This window comes from Aricia agestis, chromosome 13 (assembly GCF_905147365.1).
Source record: "Aricia agestis chromosome 13, ilAriAges1.1, whole genome shotgun sequence".
In the NCBI taxonomy this organism is placed as follows: Eukaryota; Metazoa; Arthropoda; class Insecta; order Lepidoptera; family Lycaenidae; genus Aricia; species Aricia agestis.
Window position 1 is genome coordinate 940800 of NC_056418.1, and position 23818 is coordinate 964617.

A 23818-nucleotide genomic window follows, 5' to 3' on the forward strand; every position below is an offset into this window, starting at 1 on the left:
TATTTATTCCGTGGTCTAAGTAAAATAAATGATGAGTTGCCCATTAGTCCGTGAAGTGTGAATTTGGTCGCCCCCTGAATTCAATGCCGCGCGGGCATAGACCCCGGCTTGCCTTCCCCCTAGATCCGGGGCTGGGTTAGCCTTACTAAGGTGATGGTGAAAAAGTCATCAAAAGATGCATATGCACATTTAAATGAAATTGGCATATTTTATTATACCTGTAAATATTAAACCAAAATCAATAAAGGTTTCTAAAATTAGTAAAAATTATTAAGTATATTTTACTATATACCGGCGAATCAAGGCGGTAGTGGTCACTGGACTCTGGCCTGTCAATAAAACTTATCATATTGCATCATTTTCTATACCATCTAAAAGCCGAGCTTTGTGAGCGATCGTGTCGTCACAATATCTTGGCTGACTGATGATAACACATCCATACTAATATTATAAATGCGAAAGTATCTCTGTCTGTCTGTCTGTCTGTCTTGCTTTCACGCCAAAACTACTGAACCGATTGCAATGAAATTTTGTATACAGTTATTCTAGAGTCTGAGAAAGGACATAGGCTACATTTTGATGTGGGAAAATATCTTATTTCCATGAAAATATCGATGAAAATGAATTCGCATTGCGCGTGGCCAGCGCTCATCCCGGGGGTCCTGGGTTCGAGTCCCGCAGGCGGAACAAAAAGTTTTCAATGTTCCTGGGTCTTGGATGTGTATTAAAATAAAATTTCAAAAATCTTAAACATATTTTATGTATAATATTATAAAAAATCCAGAAATATATCGATGCAATGAACATTTTAGTTCTAATACGATTCAACAGATGGCGTTTTATTTTTTACTTTATTGTAACACTAGCTGTTGCCCGCGACTTCGTCCGCGTGGACTTTAGTTTATAGCGCGCGGTGTCAACAAAATGTGTCAAATTTAAAAACTTTTTAAAACCCTGGTAAGTGGTACCCCTCTTAGGGCCGCGCTACACCAGAATGGCAGCGCTGAAAGTGCTCGCCTCGCCGCTGCCATTCCGGTGTAGCGCGGCCCTTAATTAATCAAAATACCCAAAAACAGATGTGCAGTGTGCACATAATCTATACTAACATTATAAATGCAAAAGTATCTCTGTCTGTCTGTCAGTCTCGCTTTCACGCCAAACGCCAAAAGTATCTCTGTATGTCTGTCTGTCTGTCTGTCAGTCTCGCTTTCACGCCAAACGCCAAAACTACCGAACCGATTGTAATGAAATTTTGTATACAGATAGTCTAAAGCCTGAGAAAGGACATAGGCTACTTTTTAACTGGAAAAAAGGGTTGTAAGGGGGTGAAAATGCGTAAATTTGTTCAAATTGAGTTAGTTCCAACAGTTCATAATAGATGGCGCCGTGCGTCTTCTAAATCGCGCTGACGCTTGCTCAAAAGTCTTTCTATAAGACGTGGTATCATCTTACATTTAAGTTTCGATTTTTTTCGATTGTTATATCTATTCTACGGTATTAAATAAGTCAGTACTTTATCTGTGCAGTGACGTAACCTTAAATCTATCAATGATAAATAGTTTATGGGTAAAGTTGTGTAATTGGAGGGCTAAATAAGCTTTAAAATTTGGCATAAAATATAAAGTTTAATATAAAAAAATGAAATACTTATTGTGTGCACACTGCACAGCTGTATTGATTTAAGGGGTACCAGGGTTTTTTTATAAAAGCTTTTGACACCAATTTTGTTGACATCGCGCGCTATAAACTGAAGTCCACGTGGACGAAGTCGCGGGCAACAGCTAGTCTACTTATAAAAAACCTTTACTGGCTGATGATAATACATCTACATACAGGGTGTAACAAAACTAAGTGATAAAATTTTTGGGTCTGTATGTGTTCCTTGTACAGAATTCACTGTGAAAGTAGCAGCGCTGAAAGACCAAATTTTTTTTTCACTTTTGTATGGGCAAGCACCACGGAGCGGCGGTCGCGCGGCGGCGTTACGATTTTCCCCATACAAAAGTGAAAAAAAAGTTGGTCTTTCATCGCTGCTACTTTCACAGTGAATTCTTTACAAGGAACATATTGTACACACCCTAAACTCTAAAGTATTATCGCTTAGTTTTGTTACAACCTGTATAATCAAAAATTGTGAAAGTTTTTTCGGAAGACAGGTGCATCACAAAAAGAATTCGAACCTTTTTGCATATTCTTGTGTATACCTATGAAACATACGTCAATCGACAGAGAAAATAATTACAAACAACAAATATTCTTTGATCAAATGTCGTAAATGTTATACTTTTTGAAATATTTCAGGTTCTATATCTAAAATGTTATTTATTTTACATTTTCAAACTGAAATAACTGAGAAAGTATATTATTTACGACATTTTGTCAAAAAATATTTATTATTTGTAAACATCTTCTATTTCGATTGGCGTATGTTTCATTGGTGTACACCAAAATACGACAGGTACGCCAATAAGGTTCGTTGTTCTTTAAAGCTTGTGGGATACCTAAACTAGGGCTCACTTCGCTCGCCCTGTAAAATCGCGATTGACAATGAAGTGTGAATGTCAAAATGTTCCTAGCCTTAGGGCGATATCGTATTTTGCATATACTCAATGTGAATTGAGTATATCACTTTGAACTCATAAAAAGTTGTAAATTATCATTCTAAAAGGGCCCATTCACAGCAGGCCGCCGTGCAGTCCGCCGGCTTATGTAGAATAGTGAATGGTGACGCAGGCCTGCATGGCGGCTGGCCTGCGACACCATTCACAATCCTGCATAAGCCGGTAGACTGCAATGCAGGATAGTGAATGGGCCACTTAAAAGTTACCAAGACGTTTTCCGACGAATTTATAATAATCTGTGTCTTTCTAAGATTTTTAAGGTAACTGAATGCATTACAAGCATTTTTAATATAGCTCCTAGACTAAAAAGGTCAATGGCCGCTACCGCTTTGATTCGACGGGTACACTAACGTTATCAAAACGTTGGATATAAAATATACCATTTAATTCTAATACGATTCAACAGATGGCGTTTTATTTTTTACTTTATTGTAACACTAGCTGTTGCCCGCGACTTCGTCCGCGTGGACTTTAGTTTATAGCGCGCGGTGTCAACAAAATGTGTCAAATTTAAAAACTTTTTAAAACCCTGGTAAGTGGTACCCCTCTTAGGGCCGCGCTACACCAGAATGGCAGCGCTGAAAGTGCTCGCCTCGCCGCTGCCATTCCGGTGTAGCGCGGCCCTTAATTAATCAAAATACCCAAAAACAGATGTGCAGTGTGCACATAATCTATACTAACATTATAAATGCAAAAGTATCTCTGTCTGTCTGTCAGTCTCGCTTTCACGCCAAACGCCAAAAGTATCTCTGTATGTCTGTCTGTCTGTCTGTCAGTCTCGCTTTCACGCCAAACGCCAAAACTACCGAACCGATTGTAATGAAATTTTGTATACAGATAGTCTAAAGCCTGAGAAAGGACATAGGCTACTTTTTAACTGGAAAAAAGGGTTGTAAGGGGGTGAAAATGCGTAAATTTGTTCAAATTGAGTTAGTTCCAACAGTTCATAATAGATGGCGCCGTGCGTCTTCTAAATCGCGCTGACGCTTGCTCAAAAGTCTTTCTATAAGACGTGGTATCATCTTACATTTAAGTTTCGATTTTTTTCGATTGTTATATCTATTCTACGGTATTAAATAAGTCAGTACTTTATCTGTGCAGTGACGTAACCTTAAATCTATCAATGATAAATAGTTTATGGGTAAAGTTGTGTAATTGGAGGGCTAAATAAGCTTTAAAATTTGGCATAAAATATAAAGTTTAATATAAAAAAATGAAATACTTATTGTGTGCACACTGCACAGCTGTATTGATTTAAGGGGTACCAGGGTTTTTTTATAAAAGCTTTTGACACCAATTTTGTTGACATCGCGCGCTATAAACTGAAGTCCACGTGGACGAAGTCGCGGGCAACAGCTAGTCTACTTATAAAAAACCTTTACTGGCTGATGATAATACATCTACATACAGGGTGTAACAAAACTAAGTGATAAAATTTTTGGGTCTGTATGTGTTCCTTGTACAGAATTCACTGTGAAAGTAGCAGCGCTGAAAGACCAAATTTTTTTTTCACTTTTGTATGGGCAAGCACCACGGAGCGGCGGTCGCGCGGCGGCGTTACGATTTTCCCCATACAAAAGTGAAAAAAAAGTTGGTCTTTCATCGCTGCTACTTTCACAGTGAATTCTTTACAAGGAACATATTGTACACACCCTAAACTCTAAAGTATTATCGCTTAGTTTTGTTACAACCTGTATAATCAAAAATTGTGAAAGTTTTTTCGGAAGACAGGTGCATCACAAAAAGAATTCGAACCTTTTTGCATATTCTTGTGTATACCTATGAAACATACGTCAATCGACAGAGAAAATAATTACAAACAACAAATATTCTTTGATCAAATGTCGTAAATGTTATACTTTTTGAAATATTTCAGGTTCTATATCTAAAATGTTATTTATTTTACATTTTCAAACTGAAATAACTGAGAAAGTATATTATTTACGACATTTTGTCAAAAAATATTTATTATTTGTAAACATCTTCTATTTCGATTGGCGTATGTTTCATTGGTGTACACCAAAATACGACAGGTACGCCAATAAGGTTCGTTGTTCTTTAAAGCTTGTGGGATACCTAAACTAGGGCTCACTTCGCTCGCCCTGTAAAATCGCGATTGACAATGAAGTGTGAATGTCAAAATGTTCCTAGCCTTAGGGCGATATCGTATTTTGCATATACTCAATGTGAATTGAGTATATCACTTTGAACTCATAAAAAGTTGTAAATTATCATTCTAAAAGGGCCCATTCACAGCAGGCCGCCGTGCAGTCCGCCGGCTTATGTAGAATAGTGAATGGTGACGCAGGCCTGCATGGCGGCTGGCCTGCGACACCATTCACAATCCTGCATAAGCCGGTAGACTGCAATGCAGGATAGTGAATGGGCCACTTAAAAGTTACCAAGACGTTTTCCGACGAATTTATAATAATCTGTGTCTTTCTAAGATTTTTAAGGTAACTGAATGCATTACAAGCATTTTTAATATAGCTCCTAGACTAAAAAGGTCAATGGCCGCTACCGCTTTGATTCGACGGGTACACTAACGTTATCAAAACGTTGGATATAAAATATACCATTTAAGACTTAAAAATATACAATTTGGCAACACTGAACGTCTTAGGAAAATCTATATATCTTTCTTGTCTATGATTTTTTGTAATCATCTTTGCCATAGACAAAGAGTGACAGCTGATAACATGTCAAAATTTCGAAAATGACGTAAATGATTATTGTCAAAATGGGCAACTTCACGCCTATTCCTACTGTCATTTTCAACTTTGACATTTTCTAGTCTATGGCTTTTATCAATGGAGTGTAGACGTTTGTTGTGAGATTTGTTTCCAATAATTTCGCCTTTCGTCGTCTAAATTTTTGTGTAATGTAATAAACTAGTTAGAAAAAATCTTTTTTACTTTTTCGCTAGATAGGGGTTGGGATTTTTTCTTAGAGTTTAGATGTAGATAGTTTAGAATGTTACTTGGGCAATTATTGGTACCACTCTTCTGCCTCGGGTTGGAAGGTAAATATCGTGAATATTTGGCTGATTTTTATAATATTATGCCGTTCGGTGTCGATTAATATAGTTGGATGATTGTTCAGCTGTTCGGACCCAGGCGGATGAGGTGGAGATACGGCAGGTGGCTGCAGACAAGGGGACCGATGTGTCGATACCTTGTGGCGAGTTGAGCCCGCCTGCCAACGTCCTATGGGTCTACAGGGGGAATCGCACACACCACGAAGTACTTGTGAGTCTTCACTTTATATACTGGTACCACTACAGGAGTATGTTGTGTAAGAAAAGACCAAAAATTGTGACTACCAAACTCCCATTGTTTTTAAGACAATAATTATGAAAAATGCCAGCCTTATATATTTGATATTTTTAATTGGATTCTTATCTATAAATCATTCAAATATATTTAGGAAAAGTAATGAATAAACCCATCTGTTAATACAGGCATTAAAAATATATTATTTTATGACATAAAATATACTACAGGAGGCCTAGCGCAAATGTTTTTACTCTAAAAATTGTTAGTTGTGTGGAAACCATACTCTTTTTGGTAATTAGAACTTGCCTATTTTGTATCCTGGGACTTAAGGTACCCATATTACAAATTTCATTAAAATTTATTGCCCAATTTAATTGAGCATAAACTAGTGAACCAAGGTAACAAACAGACAATCACTTAATAGGATAATAATGACAATTGCTGTTTTAAAAATGAAACTTGCATTGAGATCAATTAATTTGCATGTAATGAATAAATTAATTATGTTAAAAATGTAATGATCCTTTAAAACAATATGTACATTTTTTTCAATGTACTCTGCTTGGTTTTTGCATTGTTAACCTTGGAGCTAAATAAATAGAGCTAAGTTTTGTTGAAATGTGGCAGTTTGTAAACATTGATTTGTTTGACCTTGTTCTTGACATAACTGGGGTCATATTTTTAACAACATTAGATATTTATGTAAATTGTAAGTACATACATGTAGACCTTGATATAAATTATAAAATGTTTAATATTTATAATAATTTAGATTAAAAATGTATTTGAGAAAAAAAAGTATGCAAGCTGTTTTTAATGCAGCAAGTTCCTAATAAATAGTAAAAACTATTGAAATGGCCAGTTGACAGTTCAAACTTTTTGCTTTAGAAGTTACAAGCACAGTATTATAATCCCTCCTTTTAAAAACACTGGAGAAAAAAAAATGGCAGTAGTTTTGTACAATAAAATAGAAGGATTACAAGCTAACACATATTATGTAATAAAATATTTTGCTCATAAACCAGTTTAGCTTACAATAATAATATTTTTAAAGCTCACACGTTTTTATATCACAAGAATAAAATTTGACATAGTATAATAATTTGTGGACAAAGCAAGAATTAAGAAAATAATGTTATACTTACTTAGTAATTAAAATAACAATTTTGTTATATTTTTGCTCAAAACTGAATTTTTATCGCAGCTTATTCTCAGACCTCAGTGGGCTAGGTTAATTCTTTGTTGAGGTTCAAAGAAAAACTTGCTGGGGTTTATCTGAAAATAAACCTTTATCTATTTTTCTTAGAATGGCGAGAGTTACGTCGCTTTTAGATTCACACCTTTTTCTTTCTCGTGTTTTATTGTGGTTAACGGAGGTACAATGCCAGACAAGAAACATTTATATAAAAGTAAGTTTTGAAGTCGGGATTGATTCTCGTGCCTCGTTTATAGAGTGTCCTGCTCGGCCAGCTCTATCTCGGGACAGCCACAGAAGTTAGAGAAGTAAGCCGCAGGCTTCTCATGAATCATGATATCTCGAAAGTCGCTTCGATCTCCCCGCGAGTGACATTCGAGGTATTAGAATTGCGCCTCTGATACAAGAATTGCGCCGCGCCCCCTAAATCGGAACCGCGAAACTTCCTCAAAGTAGTGCAAATGCAGTTAAGAGCTCACCTGACTCTAAAAATCAAACATCGTCCTTCTCTCTTCACACTCACGCCCGTCTTTCATATGCCAGGTGAAAAAGGACGTCGCGGAATCATCGCCGAGTTAGTTTTACTTGAATAAAAGACGAACTATAATGATTATGAAAAAAGTGTTTTGAGCAAATTTAGGTTTTATCAATACCTTTTTAGATATTAAAAAATATTAAAGAAAAGACAGCAAACTTCGAAGATCCAAGCAAAAATGTGTCTAAAACAAGGTTTTTTGTAAAAAAGAAACTATCGAGCATTTTTTGAGTAATCGTGTTTTCGTGTTGAGCATTTAATCTTTATGAACTGAAGTTACTTGTGTCAAAAAATCAGTTTTCTAGACCTTACAGATTTTGAGATCTACGTTAAAGTATGTAGTCAAGTTAGGGTCATATGGGCTCTTAAAGCGGCGACGTTAGGAAGTGTGTGAACATCTAGAGTACTGCGGGGCTAAAATGGTCGCTTTGAAGAATCATGTTATGAATCATAATATGATTCATTTTTCTAAAATCGCAAAATGCAACTATGCTTGCAATAATTCATTTCTGTATTTTTTATGTATTTTTGTACTGATTTGACATTTGTCAGTTTGACAGTTTTGACAATTCATTTGATGAATTGATTGAGACTTTGAGGGGAATTGCTAAATGTGACCATTTTAGCCCCTCTGTGTACCATATTTTTTGGCAAATAAACACTCCAATTTTGAAGCACAAGTCTCTGGCGTCATCCGCTAATTGGCTGAGCGTCGTCCCGTCTGCCGTCGGTATTAAAAATAATTTAGCAAAGACCGATTTAGTGGAAACTGTTGTAATTGTACTGTTTAGAGTCGTTTACAGCGTGCTACGACTGCAAATGATTGCTCCCGCGCACGAAGCAAATTGGTTGATGGCTCAATTTGGCGGAAAATCTATTTTTATCTGCGCACTTCGCACTTGTGACGCCTGTGGCTATGTTTTATTGTTCTGCTCTTGAATTAATTTTATTTTGCCAGGCCAGGTCGAACATTTAAGCCCTTATTCTACCCTTTATAGGACAGCCTGGACTCGATCAAGTTACCATCCAACCCTATGCTGCCGTGGTATAACAAAAATGCCGTTAAGTGACATTTGGTCGATTTTCAGGTTTTGACTGTACATGAATAAGAAAAAAATTCTCTATCGACCTACATAAGCGGTTTTTTGATAAGTTGAATAGTTTCGGAAATAATATTAATGAAAATGCCGTCATATTACCCTTTTTTGCGCATGTAATACGCTTAACCTTATTAATGTGATATTTGTATTAAGTACACTGAGCTAAACGTCCATACAAATTAGTTGTAAGTATAATCCCACCAAAACATTAAATGTAAAAAGGAGCCAAGCAAAATATTGCATAGCCATGCAATATATTTATCGTAAAAAGTTTTCAGATCACATTCAAGTCAAGCCTTCAACTTATTTTGTAATTTAAATCAACATTAAGTGAATTTATCAATAGTTTTTCTTTATTTTATAATTATTATAGTGGCTCGGCAATGAGCACAAGAAAAACAAATATAAAACTTCATATTTGGGGTAGTTCATACTTACACAAACGGCAAGCATAAAGTGTTTTTTAGTATGTAATGACATGTAATGTAGACGATGGTACCCAATAAATCCAATCAGTCGCTGATGATTTCTCTAGAGCTCATTGCCAAGCCACTATAATAATTATAAAATAAAGAAAACTATTAATAAATTCACTGAATGTTGATTTAAATTACAAAATAAGTTGAAGGCTTGGCTTGAATGTGATCTGAAAACTTTTTATGATAGATATATTGCATGGCTATGCAATATTTTGCTTGGCTCCTTTTTACATTTAATGTTTTGGTGGGATTTCATTTCTTTTCTTTTCAGGTCACGTTAAAACTTTTCTGTACTTAGCTTAGCACTCATTCTCTATCTCTTGGTATATATTCTAGGTCGTAAAATTAATAATTGATAATAACAGGTTATAGGTACTTCTACAAAGTACAAATTCTATGACGATAGCCCAACAACTTTTGAACTTTCAGGAGGTTATTCGTGCATCGATGTTACTTTCGATTGAGTATTACAACCTATTCCAGATATTTTTAAACCATAATAATTATACTCCGCAAACAAACAATACCGCGATATAAAGGGAGTGCTACACCATCTATCGAGCGAGTATGGAGTGTACATCGTAATTCGCAGTTCTGATTTGAGATTTAATCGAATTTAATTATCATAGTTTCATTGTTAACTTTGTTCACTATTTTTCCTTTTGTACGTAAAATAATTATTATGAAGTCGAAACTCATTTTTAATGTTCTTGCAAAGCCACAAACATAAAAATCTTTTCTTTTATTTAATAAAGTCATATTATACTTTTCAGTTTTTAGGTTTCCTTGCCCAAAGGATGAAAACGGGAGCCTATTCCTAATGAGTCTAGACTTCGCTGTCTGTCTGTCGTCCGTCCGTGTGTCACGAGGCTAGATCTCGAGAAGATATTTGATTTTTTTACAAATTATGTACTTTTGTTGTCGCTATAAAAGCTAATAGTCCAACTAAAATAAAATAAATTATTAATAGGGGGTCTCATACAACAAACACGTTTTTTGCCCTTTTTTGCTCTATATCCATAATGGTAAAAGTAAGGTTTTTTAAAATTTCAGAAAATACTTAATTGTGTTTCAACTTTAATAATAAGTAATAAAAAGTACATAAACTTGTGATTTAAGGGGGGCTCCCATACAAATTTACGGTACGGAACCCTATGTACGCCAGTCCGACTCGCACTTGGCCAGTTTCATAATTTTTCCTTTCACTGTGGATAACGACCTACCTTGTTGCCAAATTTCAAGGTTCTAAGTCTGCAAATCTAAGTCATCAAAATTGTAAGGTACTCGTACTTCTACCTTAGAATTTTGATGATCTGTCAGACAGTGAGTGACAAAATGTAGTAAATTTGATCATCCGTAACTATTAATTATCGAAATGTTATGTAATTTGGAGGTTTAGCTAGTTTTAATACTTGCTCCTAGTCACCGAAATTCTAAATCCCTAGCTTTGTTAACATCGAAGATAAAGAGGGTGTGAAAAAGCCGCGAACCGCTTCGAAAAAAGTATGCTACGGCCGTTCCTTTGCTAAACAGCTTGGCTGGAGCACTACCATGCTCCCAGATATACTATAGAGCTATCTAAGATGCTCAATGGGTGGGTGGATGGGTTTTAATTTATTACAAAATATGATCCCTATTTAATACTTTAACTCCGTATAGTTAAATATCACAATGCAATATTTTTCGCTTTTTGTCGCTATAACGCCGTTAACGTAAAAAGTAAATAGTGTAACGGCGTTTTAGCGGAACAATGAGTGGAGTTATTCATATAAATTTTGTAGTTTACTAGACTTAAATGCGGTAAAATACCAATAACAGCACTAAAGACTAACATAAGTTAGTTCTGTACGAGGGCTGCTATTTATGTATCCGGAATTAAAAAAAGAAACAAACATATATCATTTAATATGGTTTTATTGCTTTTCAAAATATTCGCCGCGATGATCGACACACTTTTGCATACGCTGGAACCAATTTTCATAGCACTTTTTCCATTCTGATTGAGGTATCTCCAAAACGTGCATTTTGAACGCATCAACAGCCTCTTCGCGGCTCGAAAAACGTTGACCACGTAATTTGTTCTTCGCGTATGGAAATAAAAAGAAATCGTTAGGTGCCAAATCAGGGCTGTACGGCGGATGACCAGTCAATTCGATCTTTTGACCCTCCAAAAACTGAGTTGTTTCAGCTGAGGTGTGACAGCTAGCATTGTCGTGATGTAATATGATTCTACGTTGTCGGTTGTCCTTTCTTATTTCTTCAAAGACTTCTGGTAAACAAATGGTCGTATACCATTCAGAATTAACCGTTTTACGATTCTCTAATGGCACTGTAGCCACATGTCCATTAATTCCAAAAAAACAGGCGACCATTTGCTTCAAAGTACTTTTTGCACGAGTAACTTTTGTTGGATTCGGCTCATCTTGGAACACCCACACCGTTGACTGTTGTTTAGTTTCGGGGTCATATGCATAGATCCAAGATTCATCACCTGTGTAGATATTATAAACGGCTTTTGACGTACCACGGTTGTATTTTTTTATCATTTTTTTGCACCAATCGACACGAGCCCGTTTTTGATCGATTGTCAAGTTGTGCGGAATCCAACGCGAACATATTTTTTTTACAGCCAAATGTTCGTGTAATATCTTATGTATGCTCGTCATACTTATGCCTAAGGACGCCTCTATCTCGCGATATGTAACATGACGATCACGCATTATTAGTTCCCGCACAGCATCTATATTTTGTGGGACAACAGCTGTTTTTGGGCGACCTTCTTTATTTTCATCCGTGAGCATAGACCGCCCACGATTAAACTCACTGTACCAGTGATAAACAGTGGTTTTTGATGGTGCTTCATCTCCAAAAGTAGCGGTGAGTTGAATAAAGCACTGTTGTTGATTTAGCCCACGCCGAAAATCGTAGTAAATCATTGCACGAAAATGTTCACGCGTTAAATCCATGGCAAATGAAGACACGCAATTTTCAAAATGACGCCACAATGGAAAAATAATTGACAGTCACATGAAACAAAATGTATTCTTCAACCAAAGAGTTCTATTTTCAAATGTTGTAATTACTTTTTAAATATTGTTCTTGTAAGTGGCCAGTTCCGGATACATAAATAGCAGCCCTCGTATTACTTGATATTAAGCTAAATCAGGGTTATGTACTATAACGACATTTTAGCTAAACATATGAGAAAATGTTTGTAGTGTTTTAATAGACAACGTTTTTATTAAGAATAGAAACACTAAAATGCCGTTAAGGTATACGTAACGGCATTTATGTCAAATTATAGATGAAAGAAAGAAACATTAATGTTGAACTAAAACGAAAAACGGGTTTTTTTTAATTCATAAATAAATTCTAAGAAGATCGCATATTAATAGATATTAAGTATCTCTTTTATGTATGTTCTGGTGCTTTTCGATCTCAAATCGGTTTTGTCATTGAGGAGTTACATAGGTTTAAAGTTTTACCGCGTTTTTTACTCATAACTTAAAAGTAGGTTTTGGTAGTTAACGGCATTATAGTCATACCACGGCAGTATGGGATATCTCACACAAAACTCGCTTAAACTGGTTGTCGTTGTTTTGTTAGATATAAGTAAGCTTATCTAATGATGACATTTGATTGGTGATAGTGATGCTCAAAGATTAAATCGATAATAATCGGTAAGCCATTCCCGAAGAGTGCTCTGAATGTTCATTGTGTATTGGCACATATCACTACGCTGCCGCGCTGGGACAATCTAAGGCTTAGTCGTAACAGTCGGCCTAGAAATTGTTGGGTCAATATCGATTTTTCAAATATATGCATCGAGTTATTCGTATATACCCCTCATACGCCCTTATCGCCCTATCTTATATCCGTTTTGGAGACGTCATTTGCATAGCCCATTCCGCCTAAGGCATTTCATTTCAACCATTGTTTTTCCCTCGCGTTTTATTTTTATGAACGTTGAAATATTTTTTAACTGTGAAGTTTTTTCTTTGTCTGCACACGCCGTAATAACTTACGGTGTGACATTGCTGTTGTTTCACTTTAATTTTTCAAAGGAAGTGCAGTTTTCGTTTCATAGTTAGGACTTAGGCCCGACTAATATTCACTTTATGGAAATTGGAATATGCATTGCACACAACTAGTTCCTTGGTAGGAACTAATTTAGGCGATTTGCAGACGACGGGGCGGGGCGGGGCGGGCCGGTCAATTTCGCCGCGTACGCCCGTCGATATCTGCGGCTGCCCGCGCCGCGTACACAAAGCACATGCCGTCTGCATTACTGCATGTAAACTGGTTTGTGTGATCCACGGCGGGCAGCCGCGCACATGCGCCGCCACTCGCCAGTGCCCGCCGGGCACCAGCGGCGCGGTATTTTTGCCCACCGTGTGCGTTGGTAATATCCCTTTGTGTTATCGTTTGCAGCGAAATTGACCGGCCCGCCCCGCCCCGTAAGTCTGGACTATCTGGACCCTGTATGCGTTAGAGTCTAACGGTTAGACGTTAGTAGAGGCAAAATTTAGCCTTACAAATCTTTCAACTTTGTCGGAGCTACAAAAAGTAGCGTTGCTGAAAGAGTTCATTAATATTTTCTGAACTTCAACTAAACAGTTTTTGAAACCGTATTTTTATAATTGCCGCCCATAAAATGATATTAAAATAAAAACATCTATCGATAGAGTCCCTCACTGGCTTTCGTGCAAATGTTCTATTAAAAGCCCGATGGTATCAAACGATAGTTTTCTTCGTGCCGTACTTCGCTTTACATAATTTCTAGCGATACAAGAATTTAGCAAAAACAACTTGAATATCGCAAGCTTCAAACCCAATGGGGCACTCAAAGTGAGGACATTTTTAACCTCCTGGGACTCTTCAAATTTTATGTAATTCGCTTAATGGCTAATGCTATGCTTTAACATGCTATATGTATGCTTTTGCTTTAATTTTATGCTTTGCTTTAACATCAAAAACATATGCAATGAAAACGTATAAATGAGTTTTGCCAAGTTTAATCAGTTCGTGTTTTCATGAAGTTGTTTAACATCGCACAGTAATCATTCGTTTACTGTAATTTGTCCTCGGATATACAAAAATGGTCCTTTTGTCGTCGAAATTAAGGCCTGTAAGGGCTCGCATTGACGGTACGTCCATTAAACCAAATAGCCGGTCAATACTGCAAAAACGTACGTCCCTTGTATTTAATAATTACGTTGGCGAGTATTTAAAAGACCGATCCGGCAAAGCACTTGCAATACATCGAAACGATCGATCGCAAAATCGCAAAACGTAATTGTAGGGATTGAATGGTTCAGCTTACTGAGCAGATAATCTGTCTGCCGCCTTTTACTTAGTCACGACTCACGTCATTATCCTAAGGGCCTGTTTCACCACTTTCTGATAAAGTGCCTAATAGGCTATTCACAACTTTTTTGACAGATTCTCCATACTCGATCTGTCAAGTTAATTGGTGGATAGCCTTATCAGGAAGTGATGAAACAGGCCCTTAGTGTTTACTTGTTATAAATGCGAAAGCGTGCATGTTTGTCTGTGTCTTACCTCTTAACACACAAACGGCTTAACTCATTTGGATAAACTTTGGTATTGAGATATTTTGAGAGTGGGAAAGGAGATAGTTTTTGCGCAACAAACGGAGTTGCGGGCGTCATTTTGGTTGAAAAAGCCTCTATACAGAGGCTGATCGGTCCGGTCGAACTGATCGCAGGCCAACCTGCGGGGCTAAAATGGTCGCTTTGAAGAATCATATTATGAATCATGTTATGATTCATTCTTTTAAAATCGCATAATGCAAGTCTGCTTGCAATTCATATTTAGTAATATGTACTAATTTGATATTTGTTAGTTTGACAGTTTTGACAATTCATTTGCTGAATGAGAGGAATTGCTAAATGTGACCATTTTAGCCCCGCAGACTGGACACGTGCACACACATGGGGATAGGCACAATAATTCTTATTTTCAGCGAGTCTAACCTTTTAAATCAAGGCAATATTTTGTCGTCTGCGGCTCAAAACAAGATGCCAGCCAGTGACAATGATGATTTAGAATACGAATAGTAATAAGGCTAGCAGCCTCTAAATGACGTGCGATCATTCTGTCCTCCTCCGCCGTTCGTGTTTTATTGAGACAGAGCGATCAATTGATTATCTCTAATTTAGCACTGCATACCAGTTCGGTTCAGATTTGACGAGGCCGCACCGGCTGCTTCGTCGCCCGTCGGAGGTGGATCGTTTATCCATTTTATGGTCATCAAAAAGTAGGAGAACAGCTCGAAGAGGTATTATAGATGTGAAGTAAATTCAATCAATATGAATTCCATACAAATATTATAAATGCAAAAGTGTGTCTGTCTGTCTCTTCACATGTCTTCACGCTCAAACCGCTAAACCGGATTTTGCTGAAATTAGGTATGGACACAGACATAGATCAAGATAGATACCGCATGTGTATGTACTTCGCGTGCCACATCGCGTTCCTAAACGACGAGCAATGCTTGTCTTTCTTTAGTCTGCTATCAGAAATTGATCTATGTCTGTGGGTATGGACATACTTTGAGTTGTGGGAAAGGATATATTTTTTATTTTATGAAATAAGGGGGCAAACGAGCAAACGGGTCACCTGATGGAAAGCAACTTCCGTCGCCCATGGACACTCGCAGCTTCAGAAGAGCTGCAGGTGCGTTGCCGGCCTTTTAAGAGGGAATAGGGTAATAGGGGAGGGTAGGGAAAGGAATAGGGTAGGGGATTGGGCCTCCGGTAAACTCACTCACTCGGCGAAACACAGCGCAAGCGCTGTTTCGCGCCGGTTTTCTGTGAGAACGTGGTATTTCTCCGGTCGAGCCGGCCCATTCGTGCCGAGGCATGGCTCTCCCACGTATAAAATAATATTATAATATTATTATGATACTTTTCATACCGAAAAAGTGTACGGTTCCCGCGAAACAAGCAAATTTTGGCGCAACGGAGTTGCGGGCGTCATTTCAATGATACTTTACTCAATTGAGATTCCTTTGTTCCTCTTGATTCCTTTTAATATCCATTCTTTACGTGGAATGTTTACGGTGGACACATTTGTTCCGGCAAATCCCTCGGACGAAGGGATAAGCGAGCAATAAATTCCGTCCTTATAACTTTGAGATTCGTCTACTTCATAAGATATCAGTTCAATTTGTAATTTATCACTCAGATAAATTCTTCAGTTTAATGATTTAAAGCTCTGGTTTATTCGTGGTTTGAATTGTTGGCTTCATAGTTCTACGATAGAGTTGTGTGCTTTATTCCTTTTAGTGCCATCTCGTCTAGTCGATTATTATCTTACCTTTTAAGATGCTCAACCAAGCAAATAACAGATGAACCCGTTGCTTCCACTGGATGCGTTTGATTGCGCCATTGCCATCCTTTAAAGTTTTATGACATAAGTTTATAAGATAAACTGGGCACTAGAGGCTTAAACATAGAATATTTGAAGACTCATAAAACTAAAGATACTACAACCTATAAGAATAGATTACAATAAGGAACGGCCTATTGGAGCATATAAGATGATGATGATAAGGATCACAATAAAACCTTTATTAGCTGCTACATAAATACATAAAAAGTAGGTCGTCCGCGAACGCCCCTACTGCCTCGCCTCGCTGAGCGGGCTAGGGTTGTACCACAACTTTAATTAATTCTCTCGTTAAATGAATTGTTACACAGAACGGGAAGTATTTCAATTATCTAGCGCAGGATCTCGTTAACTATCGAGTTGTTAGACATTAGTTTCCGTGAAGGATTAGAATTCATTTTATCTTTTAAGTAATATTTTTTCTTTTGAAATCATCAATATTGCATGCTTCTACTGTCTCATTATACTTATCAATGCTTAATTTTAACTAAAATGCACCAACCCTAGCGATTGTAAAGTTTGCAGAGTTGGAGACTGCCAGAAGCGTGTCTACTGTCTACTCCTGAAAGCTTCGTCTTGTACTATGGATGTTTTATAGAGCATTTTGTAATGTAAATTGTCATAACCCACATTTTAGACACGTGCGCGAGTAGGAAGTCATTTTAATATTTCTTGTCTACGATTCTAACAGGAATTCTAGAAAGTTTTTTTATTCTTTATGAACTTAGGCAATAGCAAAAGATCCAGAAGAGTGGTGAGTATGAGTTTTTGTCTAACACCTAGAAGACCTGTTTTAAACCATTTCAAAGTATGGTTTAGAACCTCACGGTGGGAAGTAGCAAGAAACTCATGGCAATCAGAAATAATAGACCTTAATATTTTCGTTTGAAATGTAAACCTTCCTTTGCCACATAAACTGTGTAACGTTCATCAATTGAACTCTGTTAGTTAATCGATGCGTTCGGGTCAACTGGCTCTGACTGAAAGCAGTATGCGTGAACTAAAACTGCGGTGCGAATGAGTTTGAGCTGCCAAAATCTCGTACTGTACAATCACAGTCGAATAAGCCACCGCACACCAGTCACTTTGCCACTTAGCTCAAGTGATATTTGACGCCTGTTGAGATCAATCAAGGCTCCTGTGTTTGTGTTTCTCAACAAGCAGTGCTATATTATAGCGGTAGTATACACCGGCATTACTGCCGCTGTATGTCAGATTTTTTCTAAAGAAACCACTTTGAATCTTTCCTTCTGAATCATCTGATTTAAAGTGATATGAAGAAGTAAGAATAAAATAAAAGCTTCTATTAGCGCGAGTTTTACTGAAGATATAAAAGAAAATCACGCCATACCGAAGGTTCAATAACACGCATGGTCGCTCATGAAATTGGCTGAGCCACCGCCCGGGGATCTGCGGCGCTGTAGATGCAACGACACTGAGATATGCTGGTCATAGTTTATGACTGACTAGTTGATGCCAGCAACTCCGTTGCGCCAAAATTCGTTTATCGCGCGGCAACCGTACATTTTCCGGGATAAAAAGTATCCTATGTCCTTTCCCGGGACTCAAAGTATCTCCATACCTATCAACAAAATCGGTTCAGCGGTTTGGGCGTGAAGAGGTAAGAGACAGACAAATAGACAGACAGACATACTTTCGCATTTATAATATTGGTATGGATTGGCACTTAGTTAATATCATCATGAAATTGTCAAAATCATAATATTAACGATGTGCCAGTATTGTTTGGTTCATTTCGATTGATGAATGTGAAGCGTACTGAAGTGTCATAACTCATAACTCATAAGTCATGTCAATTTTAACTATCAGGGTCGATGAGTCACCGAAAACTTAAATGTAAACTGTATAAAAATTGGTTCTATTTTCTTTCGTTTTCCCCTAAATTCTCATTAATAAAGAACTTATTGGAACGAAGTTCCTTATCGCGCGTTGCGAAAGGGGCCTAGAGGAAAAGTTGTACACAAAAGTGTCGTGTGTCGCGTCACACAATCGTAGTAATGATTATTATATCATCAGCAAAAAAATATAAATATCATCAGCAATTTTCACCAGGGCTGTGGAAGTGCTATGTCCGATTTCCGAAAACTCCTCCTCTTATCCTTATTGTAGCGGATTTAATAGATTGAACAGTGTGGTGCGTAGCGACGTTTTTTTTTTCGTTGAGTGTATACAGGTTTTTTTTTACATAAGAAATAACTTCGTTCCATCTGGGTGTCCCTTGACACCTCTCAAGTTTTTATTATTGTTTCAATTTCCCATCCCCCAGTGGCTCTCTACGCCGTAGAGATCAAAACTTGCAACACCGTAGAGTCTATAATTTTTGATCTCTTGCTTTCTATGACGCCCACATCCAGAAATAACAAATGTGAAATATTTAATGTGAAATCGGGATGGAAATCGGTCATGATTTTATGGGTTTTTACTTGTTTTGCCGTTGCTACCGCGGCTTAATTTGTTAATAGTGTTTGCATTTCAGAGCCTTTCCGACGAATTCGATGAAAAATAAGTATTTACGAAGACCGCCCTCCGTTCTGAAAAGCAACGGCGTTGATTGTTTTTATACATTGCGTTAATTTTAATAATGGTATGTTTATGTTACTTAATTTAATTGAGCGCTCATTGTATTGTGTTGTATTTGTTGTGTAATGTGTTTCATGATGGTCTTGTTAGATCTTTAGATATTTACTTCGTAAATGCACATTTAACTTGTTATTTCTCCATTTACTGTTTCAATAAACGGTCGATTTGCTAGTAAATTCTAACTTGAAACATGGAGTTTACTTAATTAACCGCGTACTAGCGAAGGCTAGCTGATAGCTCGTCTTCAGGCCGTTGCCTGTATACCCAATGTATTGTAATTTGTAGGTGGAGATTTTTAAAGACTCACAGGAACTCAATGGAACTGGCGTATATTTGCGTCTCATTCTATCTTCTGATATAATCCAAGAACACTTTGCTAGATAGAGCATGTATTTCAATTTTCAACCAAACTCAAGGTTAATATCAGTTGCTTCTCTTGAAGGACTCTGGCCATGTCAGATGCTTTGCGCAGTATCTACTTCGCAGATCATTTAAAGAAGATATTCTTTATATTATGTTTTACTGGTTTTGTCACACGATCACAAGAATAGTGTTATTATAAAGCGACGAGTGTAACGTGTAATGTTAATGTAAAATTAACATGTAAAATTACGTGTAATTTAGCGTCAACAGTGTGGACGGCACACGAACTCAAAGCGAATTGTCCAAACGAGCCTTTGTGCTCGCGCGAAAACTGACAGCCGATGGATAAACCCCGAGCGTTACATGTAATGCTCGTAGTGCCGTCCACACGTAGAATTCGTGTTACATTACACGGTGAATTACATTTCACGTTACACTCGTCTGGACCCGGTTTTATATCGAGATAATGATTTCCTGTGAAGATGTATGAGACAAGGCACGCCTCAAGTCTCGTCCGGTCTGACTACCGTTTTATTTAGATATCGCTTCGATAGCGATCTAATTAATTCGCTGCAATTATCCCCAACGAGAGGCTTATCCTCTTCCTGTTGTCTCTGTAGTTTTTTTTCGTTCTGGATTTATCTCTGAGAGTTTAGTTCGAAAGTATTTTTCCAATTAGTGTTTGAATCGCCATGTTATGTAAACGTATTAGAATTTTAACAAATTCATAACTAGCTGTGCCCCGAGGTGTTACCCGCAGTTTATTAGGGAAAATAAATTGTGATATTTTCCTGCAGTAAAAATTTTGCCTGTGTTAATCCAGATTATTAACTAACTCCACACATTTTTTTTAAATCGGTCCAGCCGTTTAGACGTGAAGAAGTACCAAACATACAAACTCACAAACTAATTTAGAATTTATAATAGTAGTGTAATTAATAACTAGCTGTTTGACTGAGCTTTGCTCGGTATCCGATGAAAATGACATTTTCTAGAAACGATTCCTAGCTAGATCGATTTATCGCCCCTGAAATCCTATATACTAAATTTCATGAAAATCGTTGGAGCCGATGTTTAAAGATATAAGATAATGAAATATCAAATAGTGTTTTTCACAAGTCGTCAATGGGCTTTTCCCCATATCATTTGTTGTCTCTTTTATAAATGAATGTCTGATCGTTAGGCTGCCTTCACCGCACATAAACTCAAAATAGTATGTAGAGTTTATTTTACTCTATGCCTTAGGGACGTATTAATATCCAAGGCGCTAGAGATTGCGAGCAAAAGCCAGTCACAACTCGCAAGTCAAAATGTGTCCCTGATGAGAGCAAATTGCAAGTACTCCGAGTGCATTTACTCTGTGCGACAAATAAACCTTACGGCCATAATGATAAGGTCGCTGCAGTACACCGGATACAGTGCACAGCGACTGAAACAAAAGACACATTAGCTGAACAACCCCAATGTTTGTACAACTGGTGAACTAGGACAAAAGAGTTCATTTGTTACGGGGCGGGTTTTGTTAGCGAGGTGACAAATATAACACCTCCACAATGGAAATGTTTCTTACTATAAATCATCAGAAAGCATTAACTTTTGTTATCATTTTGAAGGCTATGTTTAAATTGGTGGATTCAATATAGATTTGAAACCTATTCAATCTCGCAACATGCTAATTTAAATTGTATGTAGTAACATTACAGTCTAGCGCAGAGGTTCCCAAACTTATTTTGTTTACTGCCAACTTTAACAACAAATTATATTTTAGCGCCCCCATTGTTTCAATTTAAAATGCATCCTGATGAAATAAATCACCCTCAAGCCTCTACACAACGCCGCCATTTTTTTCTGGGTCCCACGCCTTCAGCGCCCACAAGGGGGCGTTACCTCCCACTTCGGGAAAGGCTGGTCTAGCCGCTAGCGCAAGCTTTGACTCTTGAAAGTGTGCCTTGTCTGACTGTTACCAATCCACGAATTAAGAGCTGAACCGATTTAGACGCAATTTTCTTAAATGGAGATGCTTTGAGAGACGTAAAAGAACATAGAATATTTTTCTTGTGGAAAAATGTGCGGTTGCCACTCAATAGTTATGTCCACACTGTGCACTTTCATCTTCAATTTTCGTCATCAACTTTCTTATTGGCGCATTCAACAATTGAATGCGTCAAAGAACGCAACACCAATATAGTCATTTTTGAAGTTTTGGATACGGTCAAAGGGCATGCGTCGCGGGCATGCCTCACGTTCGCTGTTGACTGCGCTATAACGCATGCCCTTGACGAAAAGAAAAAGTCACAGTGTGGACAAAGCTTATAAACGAATTTCGGCACAGGGGAGATGCAGGCATAATCTATTAATATTTAATATATCATGTTATTAGTTATCTAACCTTGATGCATGGCTTGTCCAACCAACCAGCTAATAAGCTAATCAATAAAATTAATTAGCTAACACTAAACTAGCTCCTCAAATTAGGTTAAATGTTGGTTCTTGTACTTGACTTTGAGTAACCTTCACCATTGCAGCTTAATAAATTAGAGCTTAAATATCAGATTCCAAGTATTTTATTAGGTAAATGTTCTTACTAGAATTTCTTTTATTTCATTCGAATTTTCTTATTTGCTGACGTAGAAACAAACCGAGTGTATATTTTTTTTTAGTTGTTACATTTATGTGTGTCTCATGAGTCATGACACATGCACACAATAACTTACAAGATCTTTGTTATTTAAGATTTTATAAACCTTTCCATCGATGAAGAGTCTGATTATGACGCCATTATACAGTGATGGGCTACAATATAAACACAGTAAACTTGACTATTCGCGGCTACGATGTTGAAAGTTGTTTCAGCCTTGACGACATTTTCGCGCCATTTCCGTGTTGATACGTCTGGGGCATACATTGTTGCGTGGTCTATGACAGGTTGTTTTTTTAATTATCTCAAAATTAGGTGAGCACAAGACAAACGATTTTTACACATTTCGTCGAGAAGTAATTACCCTAGTTTCTTTTTGTTAATTTTATTCTATTTGGATTTTTTATTAATCCTAAATGGTAATAATCGATATTGGGTTTGATATATGAATCCAGTTTAATATTGATAGTCCCATTTTGCTTATAATTAAGCTTTAATAGAGAAATATGGAACTAATTTTCTAGCAATTCCACCAAGTATCGATAAGGAAGACAATACAAATGACGACAATATGGCGCTTAAGGTCAATGTAACGTAATTAATTATCGCGATGGTGTACCAGCTATCCTTCAGAGCGGAACTGCCATAAAAGAAAGGTCATATGAACCAATGCGTGATATACAAGTTTAGACCATAATGATTTTGTAGCTCGCTTAATTAACGATTTAGTGACATCGTAAGTGATGCTGCAGAATAAAACCATTCGGCTGTAAGCAGATGCTTTGCATGAGTATGTACTGTTGGGTTAAGAATTAAGATGTACATGGTGTTACAAAACAAAGTGTCCCTTACATTATAGAGTTCACCGTAAAAATAGAAGCGCCGAAAGAACAAATTTTGAGCGTGGTTTGTGGATACAGCGCCCCATTGTCATAAATTTGCCTACACAAAAGTTATTAAAAAGTTACTCTTTCAGCGCTACTCTTATCTGTGTATGAGCCATCTGTATAGAACAGGAGATACATACACATGACACGTCCTAAAGTATTATCACTTTTTTTACACCCTGTGCACTGTACAGTATTGTACTTGTACACCGACTTGTACTTGTTCTTCATATCACCCGAACCGTTGGTAGGCATCGTACGACGACTTGTACTTCAACTCGAACCGGTGGTAGGCATCATGTAGATCAACGTTCTGAAAGTATTTTCTTAAAATCTATTCAGAAATAAAATATTTTTTATTTATTTATCATAAGGACAGTAATTAACTCGTAGCTCTGACTGTACAATTATAGACTGAAGTATTTTCTAGATATGCGTTTTTTTGCAACATTCAATAGCGGACAAAATAAATCTAGCTTTTCACGAATTTAACCAATATTTAGTGACATCCTATTCGGAGCTCCGGTGAGAACCAGACTTATTTTTAGAATCCTTAAAAATATCGATGGGTCTCAAGACGACGTCTTATAATATGAAAACACCAACTAATCTACCTGGCCCATCGGAAGTGGAGGGTGGAGGGCCTCTCGATGGAACCTCCCCACTTGATGCTTCGAGAACCCTCGTGTCTCCAACACTAGAACCACATTG

General features: G+C 37.2%; 1 protein-coding gene across 2 annotated transcripts in view; it reads left to right on the forward strand.

Annotated features, from left to right (window-relative positions):
- Window positions 1–5428: 5428 nt before the first annotated feature.
- The window catches only part of LOC121732887, a 48824-nt gene continuing 30434 nt past the window's right edge, over window positions 5429–23818 (forward strand). For both annotated transcript variants that reach the window (XM_042122907.1, XM_042122908.1), the window contains exons 1-2: window positions 5429–5643; window positions 5724–5869. In XM_042122907.1, coding sequence (XP_041978841.1) covers window positions 5595–5643; window positions 5724–5869 — 195 coding nt within the window. In that variant the 5' untranslated portion in view covers window positions 5429–5594. The remainder of the gene's footprint in view (window positions 5644–5723; window positions 5870–23818) is intronic.